This window comes from Amia ocellicauda, chromosome 2 (assembly GCF_036373705.1).
Source record: "Amia ocellicauda isolate fAmiCal2 chromosome 2, fAmiCal2.hap1, whole genome shotgun sequence".
NCBI classification, from domain to species: domain Eukaryota; kingdom Metazoa; phylum Chordata; class Actinopteri; order Amiiformes; family Amiidae; genus Amia; species Amia ocellicauda.
Genome location: NC_089851.1, coordinates 12635920 through 12647665, shown reverse-complemented (window position 1 = coordinate 12647665; position 11746 = coordinate 12635920). Strand labels below are relative to the sequence as shown.

Sequence of the window (11746 nt, the reverse complement as noted above, 5' to 3'; positions counted from 1 at the left end):
TTGTAAATACTCTCTTCTAAAGTCAGCTTCCAGCAGGACACAACACTCCTACAACGAACACACTGGTAGACATCCTGCCAGCAGGATGTTCTTCTAGTAAACCATTATTCTCATCAAAAGAGGTGAGGCTTCTGGCAGGAAAGAGCCCTAGACACAGTCATTAGAAATAAAATACAATAAAAACATCACCTCCAGAATAAAAGAGGTTTATACTTTCCAATTGTTTATTCAAGGTATACAATCACATACTGCAAACCCATGTATTGTAAGACTTTTGCTTTTTGCATTTTAAAAATAACTACAAATAATGAAAAAGGGACACTTTTAAAAATCTTCTAAATTTTGCTGATCATGATAAGGTGGTTATTTTGTGTGACATATACTCCAGTATAAGAATACACCAAACACACTGAGATCTATTCACACAATATTGAATAAAGTAATGATGAAGACAACTGGTGATCTCCTTTGAAAGCCCCAAATGTGTATAATCTTAACTATAATTTTAACTTCAATAAAAGATGTACGGTATACAATAAGTGTAAAAAGTCATCTAAAATAGTTTATTCCAAAAGGGCAAATATATATGACTGTTAATTGGGTAAATTTGTATTTAATAAAAAGGTGAAAACATGCAATCCATGTACCAAATTTTTGAATTTTAGATCCTCTATTGTTGTTAAATACAATCTTAACCAGAAAGGCACTCAAACAAGTTGTCAAGTTGAAGCACATCAACCAGTCAAGTGGAACACCCACGCTACATGATCTCTGGTTTGGGACAATAAAAACGTTAAGATGATTATTGCTTATTGACATCAGTAAATGTAAAACTCACAACACTACTGAACAGTGTATTTGTCAGGACTGAGCTCACCAGGTAATCAAGCTCATTTTACACAATTTAAAGTAGAAGAAAAAAGGACTTTAACTGGAGAGATGATGTAAAACAAGTGTGTTAAAGTAGCATAAAGCTTTAACTAGATACCAGGTTTACTCCAAAACCTTTTTAACTGCAAGTACCCGTCTAACTTTGACATTACTGCATTCCTCTCCCTTTGCTAACTCAATCCACTGGGAAGTGTGACTGGAGCATGTTTTCGAAACTGCAGTAATACCTGTGTGTCACTTTCCCCTACCCTCTACTTTTACTAGCAACAGCGTTTATTTGAAGGTGGTGGCTGTCTAGTCAGTTTAAAGGCTTCATTATTCTCTAACTCTTGAGGATCTAGTGGTGGAATCTGACGACCTGAAACAGAGAAATATCATTATTATTCTAGAGTAAGAAGCAAACTCATTATAATGACACTATACATTACACTGCACTAAACCTAAATAAGTAATTTTAACTAGCACATGGTATTCCCTGTATACAGTGAGGGAAAAAAGTATTTGATCCCCTGCTGATTTTGTACGTTTGCCCACTGACAAAGAAATGATCAGTCTATAATTTTAATGGTAGGTGTATTTTAACAGTGAGAGACAGAATAACAACAAAAAAATCCAGAAAAACGCATTTCAAAAAAGTTATAAATTGATTTGCATGTTAATGAGGGAAATAAGTATTTGACCCCTTCGACTTAGTACTTGGTGGCAAAACCCTTGTTGGCAATCACAGAGGTCAGACGTTTCTTGTAGTTGGCCACCAGGTTTGCACACATCTCAGGAGGGATTTTGTCCCACTCCTCTGCAGATCCTCTCCAAGTCATTAAGGTTTCGAGGCTGATGTTTGGCAACTCGAACCTTCAGCTCCCTCCACAGATTTTCTATGGGATTAAGGTCTGGAGACTGGCTAGGCCACTCCAGGACCTTAATGTGCTTCTTCTTGAGCCACTCCTTTGTTGCCTTGGCTGTGTGTTTTGGGTCATTGTCATGCTGGAATACCCATCCACGACCCATTTTCAATGCCCTGGCTGAGGGAAGGAGGTTCTCACCCAAGATTTGACGGTACATGGCCCCGTCCATCGTCCCTTTGATGCGGTGCAGTTGTCCTGTCCCCTTAGCAGAAAAACACCCCCAAAGCATAATGTTTCCACCTCCATGTTTGACGGTGGGGATGGTGTTCTTGGGGTCATTCCTCCTCCTCCAAACACGGCCAGTTGAGTTGATGCCAAAGAGCTCGATTTTGGTCTCATCTGACCACAACACTTTCACCCAGTTTTCCTCTGAATCATTCAGATGTTCATTGGCAAACTTCAGATGGGCCTGTACATGTGCTTTCTTGAGCAGGGGGACCTTGCGGGCGCTGCAGGATTTCAGTCCTTCACGGCGTAGTGTGTTACCAATTGTTTTCTTGGTGACTATGGTCCCAGCTGCCTTGAGATCATTAACAAGATCCTCCCGTGTAGTTCTGGGCTGATTCCTCACCGTTCTCATGATCATTGAAACTCCACGAGGCGAGATCTTGCATGGAGCCCCAGACCAAGGGAGACTGACAGTTATTTTGTGTTTCTTCCATTTGCGAATAATCGCACCAACTGTTGTCACCTTCTCACCAAGCTGCTTGGCGATGGTCTTGTAGCCCATTCCAGCCTTTTGTAGGTCTACAATCTTGTCCCTGACATCCTTGAACAGCTCTTTGGTCTTGGCCATGGTGGAGAGTTTGGAATCTGATTGATTGATTAGTTCTGTGGCCAGGTGTCTTTTATACAGGTAACGAGCTGAGATTAGGAGCACTCCCTTTAAGAGAGAGCTCCTAATCTCAGCTCGTTACCTGTATAAAAGACACCTGGGAGCCAGAAATCTTGCTGATTGATAGGGGATCAAATACTTATTTCCCTCATTAACATGCAAATCAATTTATAACTTTTTTGAAATGCGTTTTTCTGGATTTTTTTGTTGTTATTCTGTCTCTCACTGTTAAAATACACCTACCATTACAATTATAGACTGATCATTTCTTTGTCAGTGGGCAAACGTACAAAATCAGCAGGGGATCAAATACTTTTTTCCCTCACTGTACATTTAAGAATTGCATTTCATGCGTGGAAATTCTCCATGTGATCATGAGGTTTAAATTCTTATGCAGTATGTTTATAGTCCTTTATACTTTTCACTGAGATATACTGCTGTTTTGTTCTATCAATACTGTCACATCTGTAACACTTTATAAATACTTAACTATGCAAATACAAAAAACAAAATCATTAGATTGCCATTCTGGGCATTTGCTGTAATTTTATGTGCATTCTGAATCCGAATACTTAGTTAATCATCTCAAACTTGAGCAGCACCAGTCAATATTGACAAGACAGGAAAAACTACTTACTTATTTTCTGAAACAGTTCTTCAACATTGACAGCATTTCTGGCACTGGTTTCAATAAAAATAGCTGCAATGGACTCTGCATATTCTTTAGCTTCTTTCATGGGAACCTCTCTGCAAAATCAAATTCAGTTCAACAGTTCAAACTACATCAGATACCCAATGCACCACTTTGACCACCTACACAACTTCACACTGGCCAGATCTGTGCAGTTTTAACCTAGAAGAATACATTTCCAGAATTGAGATTATCAATTATTTTATGCTTTAATTTAACCCTTTATAAACACTTGCATATCAATCACTAAAACAAAATCATTTTAATTCTGCAAATTGTAATTGTACTGTGATTGATTCATATGCCTGACTTTATGAGATGGTTCCTTGCTTGTCCTTATTATCTGTAGGTATGCAAATTACACGTAATGTAGTTTCCCACAATTACTTTTTACACATTTGAAACTATAAATAAATGTATCTATTCAGATAAATGAATCTTATGCTTACGGTTTATAGATCCAATTACATATTTTTACTCATTTCGTCTTAAGAGTGTTATCAGCAGTCCTGTATGCAGTGTTTTGGTGTTCCACTGCATTTATTATTAGTATAAAGCAGTGCTAATTTTGTTCTTGTGTAAAATCACATCTTTGCTAAATGTTTCGACATGTTTGTTCAGAATATTTATTAGCTGAATTGGTTAGTAAAGCTTCATAAATAACATTCTAAGCAGAATTTTGCTAAAGGGAATCACACAGAAATATATTATTGAATTAAAACAAGATAAAAAAAACAGACGATTCAAAAGGTTCAAGTTACTCAATTTAGAATAATGACTGTACAAAAGCTAACATAACATCTGAGCAACACTGAATTTGTTAGGGCAACTAATGAGATCATACTCAGTTTCTTGTGCCATGAGATAAGCTGCTGTAAGATAGAAACAAAGAAGAAACACATTTGTCAGTGCATATGGATGCCTCTAAAATCTGAATTACTTGGTATACACACTCCCTAAGAGTACAAAAACAGAGACTTCACACACTCGCCCTTTGCTGTGTTTCTCTACAAACACGCTATATAGTTCTGGCTCAGTAGGGTAGTGTAATAGGGTAATGCTAATGTATTAGTTCAATGCATGTTCAGTAATACATTGCGTGTGTAAAGTGTCACCTAATATACAAAGATATTGTTTTACAGTTCCTGTTGTTCGATAGATGAAGATGCTGTGGAGTCTAGTCTGTACTTTAAATGAAAGCGTACCTGATGTCCCCAAGGTCATTCTTGTTCCCAGCTATTGCTACAACTATGTCTTCTGGGCCGTGCTCCTTTAACTCCTTCACCCATTTCTTTAACGTTTGAAAGGAGTCCTGCAAAAAACACGACATTTTTCAGGATTAAACAAACTGTAAGTGCTGCGTTGGAGCTCAACACAAGCAAAAACTATGACAAGGGATTAAATTAAAGACTGGAACTCACTCAGGCATCCCATTACTTTCATTAATATTACTTTCATGTAGACGTTCGACCAAGGTATGTGGTTTCTAACTATGGGAATTTGAACCAGGACCACCAACAAGTCGGTGCAACCTGGGTCAAAAATGGCAGGAATAAAAGGGGCTTAGCACATAACATACTAACCTCAGGGAGACAGAGAGAGTGACAAAACCAATACATTACTGCCTCTCTTATATTTGAATGTAGGTGTTCAAATTTTGTCTCTTCACAGCAGCATGAATAGTCATGTTAAAACATATGGAATGCAAATTGATTTTGTCAGGTGCCAGGTTTTTACCTTTAACTCATCAAGTACACAGGGGATCATATGCCAAAAACCAATAAATTACTGCCTCTCACATGTGAATGTAGGTGTTCAAATGTAGTCTCTTCACAGCAGTATAAATATTAATGTTAAAACATATGGAATGCAAATAGTTTTTTTGTCAGGCAGCAAGTTTTTTTTTTTCCATCTTTAACTCAACAAGTACACAGGGGATCAAATGCCATTAGCTATCATGCCGTGCTAATGAGGTTAAGAAAGCAAGGTTGAAGTCACTGCCAAGACCTACACTGAGTAGCTTTTCCCGACCATTAGTGAGTTCTATGAAATTACTTTCTTGCAAGGTGGGATTAATAATTCGACTGCTGCTGCACAATTCATTTTCCACACTGGTGCTCCTATGCGGTGGAGAAACTACACTGCAGCGGAGAAGCTAAATGTGCATTTGAGTTGCAATTAAGCCTATTAATAACACTAATGGGATAATAAAATACCCTTCTATGCAAGAGAGCATCAGCAGATTAGGATATAATAGAAGCATTTTGGGAATATTTAGGTTTCAGTAGGCGGAGCTGGACAAAATATCTGCTATAATCTTGCTATGCTGATATTTCAAGAGCTTCCTTAATAGCATTATCATCTCAAATGTCTAAATGTAGGCCCTGGTGACTTCTATGAGATCATTCGCTTGTCACCACCAGATCCCAGTGTTTTATACTCTGTTCAACTCAGTGTACGGTGTCACTCTAAATTGACTCACCTCACCTGCAACATTATAAGAATGTCAATGTATAGATTTGTTATGAAAACTCACACAGACACATACATATATATTTATAGACACACTGTACATATGCGTTTGTGTGTTTTCATTAGATTCAGACAAATTAGTCAATGTTTGTAAGATTAAATAATAAAAATAAATTAGACCATGACAATAACAATAACTAAAAAAGTACCAAGAAATGTACCAGTTTAGTGATGTCATATACTATGACTGCAGCTGCTGATCCTCTGTAGTACATTGGGGCCAAAGAATGAAACTGAAAAATAAAGAACAGAGGGAAAATACTGATAAAGATGGAGTCTAACAGCTGGTTTCAGAGACCTCAATTAGCACTATCCCTGGACTAGGCTGTGAATCCAGCCTTAAGGGTTCAGTTATTATTATTGGGTGCACACTGCTTGGATATATCAATATTTATAATATACACACAAAGAGTGTCATTTAATATCCTGTATCTCATCTGATACGGTAAACTGCAACACTTTTTTGCAATTTGAGCATGTTTAGTTCATGACATGATGCTTGTTGATTGGTCTAGTCAACAGCCATGTTTAGACCTTACATTAATTAACATGAAAATGTGTACTTTTAGAACATCAGTTTAAAGTAACTGATTCTTAGAAAAGACATGTTTGGTCAATCCGTCTTCCAGCATCATGATTAAAGACGCTAATCAGTGTTAGTCATCATTATAATCACACAAGTGCCAGAGTGTTAATACTGTTAACTACTCCAGGAAAGAAGTGGGCTATAATGAGCAGACAATTACACTATAATTAAATACAACTCTTAAATAACTTGAAAGACTAATACAAATCTTAAATCTCTAAAATAGTGCCATTTTAGTCTTATTAGTCCTAAAGGCTTCAACAGGAAGCCGACTGATTTAACACAAACATTCCCACTAGGACTAACTTGACTGAATAGACAACATTCAATTTTCAAATGTATTTGCTAGCTTTGTAGCTTGTGTGATTTTTCCTTTCTACTGGCACATATTTTACTTCGTAATTTCCCACTGCTCTCCTAAGGAATACATAGAGGGAAAATATGCATGACAAAATACCAAAAATACAAAATACACACAGCTCAATCATAATAATATTGTGTTTAATCATGAGGCCATAACAATGTTTGGTTTACTCTTTTAAAAATGGTTTCCTAGTATTTATTTGGCTCACCCACCTAACAAACAACAAAAAAAAAAAATCTTTACTGGTGAACTATTTTAATATTTCCATGTAATTAATATTAATATTTTTGTTCATAAAGGTTAATAAAATAACGTTAAATAAAGACTTGTCTTGAGGATTCATCAGTTGAGTTATTACACAATGTTTAGATGCTTTAACGGTACATTAATATTTGACAAATCATTCTTAAGGATATTAGTACACAGACGATACTTACACATTTGCTGAACTTGCTGCAATTTCACAAGTAACTGCTAAGTAACTATTTGTCAGAACATTGCTTCCTGATAGTAATTTCTGGGTATATTACAACAATAGTTCAGTTAACAGTTACAGTGATTGTTTTCCTGACGTTTGTATCTTTAAATACGAATGTAAAAATATCTAGTGGGAAATTGTGCAACATTTGAAAAGGAAGCCAGACAAACTGAATTATAGACCCAGTGACCTGTTTCCTCCAAAAATAAACGTTGCATCTTCATGTAACTGTAAATGTTGGAATTAATGGTTTATTTTAGGTGGAAATCTATCTGTCGCATTCTTCACACTCATATGGTGGAATTGTGTTTGTTAGGGTTTAAGGGAACACAGTCAGTTACTCAAAAAAAAAAAACTTATTTGCTATACTTTAAGAGAAGGTGGCAATGAAGGTTTGACTAAGATCAGGAAAACAATCACCGTAACTGTGAAACAAACAACAGCACGGAAGCATGGTCCAATGCTTATTCACAACCTTTACAGAAACTGGAAGTATAAACTAATAATATCAGATTTTACAAGCTGTGTGCTCTTGTATATGCATCACTAGTCTGGTTTGTTTCACGATTAATTGAAGGGTTTTCCAGCAAATCAGATTTTAATACATGTGGTTAGTAACACTAATAAGGAAAATACTTTCTGTTAACAAAATATATAGACAAAGTTTAAAAACCTAAGCACCAACTATATTCCATTAGGTCTTTCTGATCCATTTTAATTCCATTCACATGAATCATTAGACAGTTTTGAAATGTCAGTTAATTCTCGTTTGTGGTACTCTAACCACATATACACTGTCCTATTCAGTCCAACAGTCAACCCTCTGGTGTATTACTCCACTGAACATCAATGAACCACAAATATTCACCATAGTTTTGTATACATTCATCTTTTAGCAACAATTAAAAAATCAGAAAAGACAAAGAGCAGTTTATACATACCCTTTCCTGTCCGGCTGTGTCCCATATCAGGAATTTGTGAAGCTCGTTGCCACAAGGAACTGTCTTAGTCAAAAAGGATGCACTGTGAAACACACACAATTCAATAGTATATAAGGTCCAGTGTTAAAAGGGCTATACGGCTGTGATTGGATCCCTGTCATGAGTTTAAAAAGGAAAATCTTTGTTTTTTTAAATTGTATTATTATCTATACAAAATATTAATACAGACGTTCTTTACATACACTTTAGATTGTATTTCCATAAAGGCAACTTCAGAAGGACTCAAGCATGTATTCTCTGTTCTTTAAATCCGTTGTTTGCTACTGTACCAGAAAACAGTGCGCACAATCTCATCTTTCTCACCGCCCAGGAATGAAAACAAAACTATAAAAAGTGCCCTGAATGTTTCTGATCTTGTAGAAATGGTAGAATTTGTTTGTGTGTTCTGTACTGTAGAGATGATGTAGGTATTAACCATTTAATTGATAATGCAAAAGTCCTGTGTCAAATGCAAGTGTGTAGAATTCTCTGTAAAGCAAAAAGATGCCATGAAGTTTTAGATTTAGTTTTAATTATTTTGTTAATTGACAGCTCGGTCAAACTCTTAATTTGGTCCAGGCCTTTGCCAGTGAGAACTAATATCTCACCTCAACCTGAAGATATTATTGATAACCATAAATACATTTTTTAAACACACTATGACGATACAGTGATTTAAACTGTCACTGACATATAACCTTCATTGAAAACCTATATGCTAGGTGTGTAAGTACAAATATTTATCAACTTCCCATTTTCTAAAGCAGGGGCATAAAATTCAAGTTGTCGGTGGACACAGTCTTCTACTTTTGGATTAAATTAAAATTCTCTAACTTTTAATTATTTAATCCAATGCTCTAATTTAAATATTAATGATAATGTCCTTTTGTGGACATGGATTTGTACTGTAGCATTTTTAAATATATTAGCCAAGTGCTAACAACATGTTGCATCTAAACACAAGGCTAAACACAAGGCTCCATCTGAGAATACACCAGATTTGTACTAATAACTTACCCTATTGTGGGACTGATGTTGTGGTCAAAATGATCCTGGACAAAACGACACACAATACTTGATTTCCCAACACCTGTATCCTAAAACAGGGTAAACAAAAAGAGTTCATGCTTTCAGAAAAGGGCTAGAAGTCATTTTCCCCATCATGGTGTCAGTTCTGCATGTCTATTGCTAGTGAGGCCCTGTGCTCTAGTTAAAACAGCAAAATCCAACAAATAACAAACATGACTAACTACAAAATGTTTAAACTACATCCACCCATAAATACCTCGTCATTATAGGAAAACATATTCATTATGTGACTGGCCGAGCACATGATAATGATAAGACGTATGACAACGTATTTCCATCAATACTTTGATTTGATTTTTGCACTGACAGGAGAGTGAATATAATACATGCGTGTCATGTGCTGTTCAGAGTTTAGAAAACAAGTGCCTTTTTGGGATTAAGTCGATGATGACGCAATGACGCAATGCTGAGCTGAATATTTAATTGCCATCAAATCCGAAAACATATTATTAAAATAGTCCCATTAAAACTAAAATACAGTGTAGGACAGATTAATTATAATAAACAACAGCATTCCTCTGACTGTAGTTTAAACACAAGCTGCTCATCTAATGTAAGTAAACGATACAGGTTTCACACGTATTTCTACGTACGGGACAAATAAGAACTTTTTTCTCGACTCAATAGATACATAGTTCAGACATTGTCAAAACATCTGTACTTGAAGCTGAATACATTGTTGCAACCTATGTCCCTTTAAAACAAACAAATAACTGCTGCTTGTTTCTACCTCTAGAGCTCAAACTCGACCCCAATGAAAAGCAGTGAAGACGAATCTCTGCTTTGAACTTTTTTCACTCACCCCGAGAAGACACACTTTCAGTTCCCGGATTGCCATTGTTACATCACCTACAGAGTTCTGAACATTCTTCGTCTATTGTTCCTTTTGTTTTGTTTTCCCTTTAACTTTGTGTTATTATTTCCAGACCATGCTTTTCTTGGGTTTGTTCTGCTTAGTCTAGCTTTTTCTTTGATGAACCCTGCCCCAGAGCTGGCTTCATCTTTCCCAATTATAACGGAAACCAGTTGGAGCTCCCCGAAGCGCCCAGTCACATGGTGCGTGGCCGCTCCTCCTCGGTTTCCACAATTCATTTCTTTTTTATTGCAGTTAAAGGGGAATTATTTCATCTTCAGTTTAAAACAGTAGTCGATGGCTGCCTCACATAGACAGATAGAACAATTATACTTATTTTTTTATAAACATACAATTGCGCATTCGTAATTAAAATCCGAATCTGTAAAACTAACCAAATAACCATATTTTCACAATGTATCCTTCCATTATCTTGAAGAGCTTAAAGACCGCATTGCCTTTATCTTTTAACATAAATCAGGTTTTGATTGGATCATTTTCATTTAAAAAGGAGAACATGAACACATTGTGGTAGGCAGACGATTCAATGTCATGCTCTCCCAGAAAACAATGGTTGCAGCACTAGATAAAAGTCGCTTGGAAGCAGCTTGGAAAACCAAACACTGCAATCAGCATTGCAAATGAAGCTTGAAAGCCACAATCAACACATCACACTAAGACAAACATATCACACAAAAGGGTTAGACATAATCACGCCACTGAAAGCAAAAACATCAAATCTGGCAGAGCCCTCCTGAAGCAAACCCATCATGTCCAAAAGTAATGGCATAGTAAATAAATTAGGGGGGTTCAGGTTTCCATCTATATTTCTAAGTATGTAGTGGAGTTTAGACCAACCTTGGGGTCTGACCAAACCTTGGGCTCTGTTTCTAACACTGGCTGTTACATCCTGATAGATATTTATTGGACAATTCCTATATTAGATACTTTGTATATCAACAGGAGTTTGTGAAAGCCAAGCCGAGATGTTTTCCATTCCTGCTTGGTTTCAGATGTATTGTGGGAGGCCTGTATGGGCTGCAGCATCACTTTCAAGGATAATCTAGATTGTATCTGTAGGTAATAAAGAGGAACATTAAACCCAGCAGTATATCTAATACAAACCCTAGCAATGCACTCACTTGCTAAATACGTCTATGTATTAGTCCATATAAAAGATATATGTTTAAATGAGAAAGAGTTTTTCCAAATTGTGACAAAAGTCATAAAATAATTGAGTATGTTTTTTTTCTTAGTGAAAAGTAATTGGACTTGTTTAGATCTGTAGAAAAATTTAAAGTTATATATAATCTACATATAATCAAACTTTTTCAATTGCATGTACAGAAAATAAATTGGAATACATACAATTTTAATAAATTAGAATTATGAGGTCTTTTTAGTTTGTGTATTTTTCGTGCATCTCAAAAATATAATCATCCACAAGGGGGAGACATTACTTAAGCCAAGATTACAAAAGTAGCAGTAGTAGCAGCAGCAGCACATGAGCATGCAACACAAATGTGACACATTTCTATAATG

At 36.1% G+C, this 11746-nt stretch overlaps 1 protein-coding gene across 1 annotated transcript; it reads right to left on the bottom strand.

Moving 5' to 3' along the window:
* Positions 1-202: 202 nt before the first annotated feature.
* On the bottom strand, positions 203-10394 carry rab31 (RAB31, member RAS oncogene family). Its single transcript, XM_066719045.1, has 7 exons — positions 10154-10394; positions 9280-9359; positions 8224-8305; positions 6016-6087; positions 4528-4634; positions 3269-3378; positions 203-1249 (listed from the first exon to the last, which is right to left on the bottom strand). The coding sequence occupies exons 1-7, from the start codon at positions 10187-10189 to the stop codon at positions 1152-1154; spliced, it is 585 nt and encodes a 194-aa protein (XP_066575142.1). The 5' UTR covers positions 10190-10394; the 3' UTR covers positions 203-1151.
* Between the last annotated feature and the right edge of the window lie 1352 nt (positions 10395-11746).

Bases quoted from the DNA above. Each gene is read 5' to 3' on its own strand.
- rab31 (XM_066719045.1), bottom strand. From the start codon at position 10,189: ATGGCAATCCGGGAACTGAAAGTGTGTCTTCTCGGG. The intron at 8,306-9,279 runs GTAAGTTATTAG...TGTGTTTCACAG, and splicing joins AACATCAGTCCCACAATAGG to TGCATCCTTTTTGACTAAGA. The intron at 1,250-3,268 runs GTAAGTAGTTTT...TCTCTGTTTCAG, and splicing joins AGAACTGTTTCAGAAAATAA to GTCGTCAGATTCCACCACTA.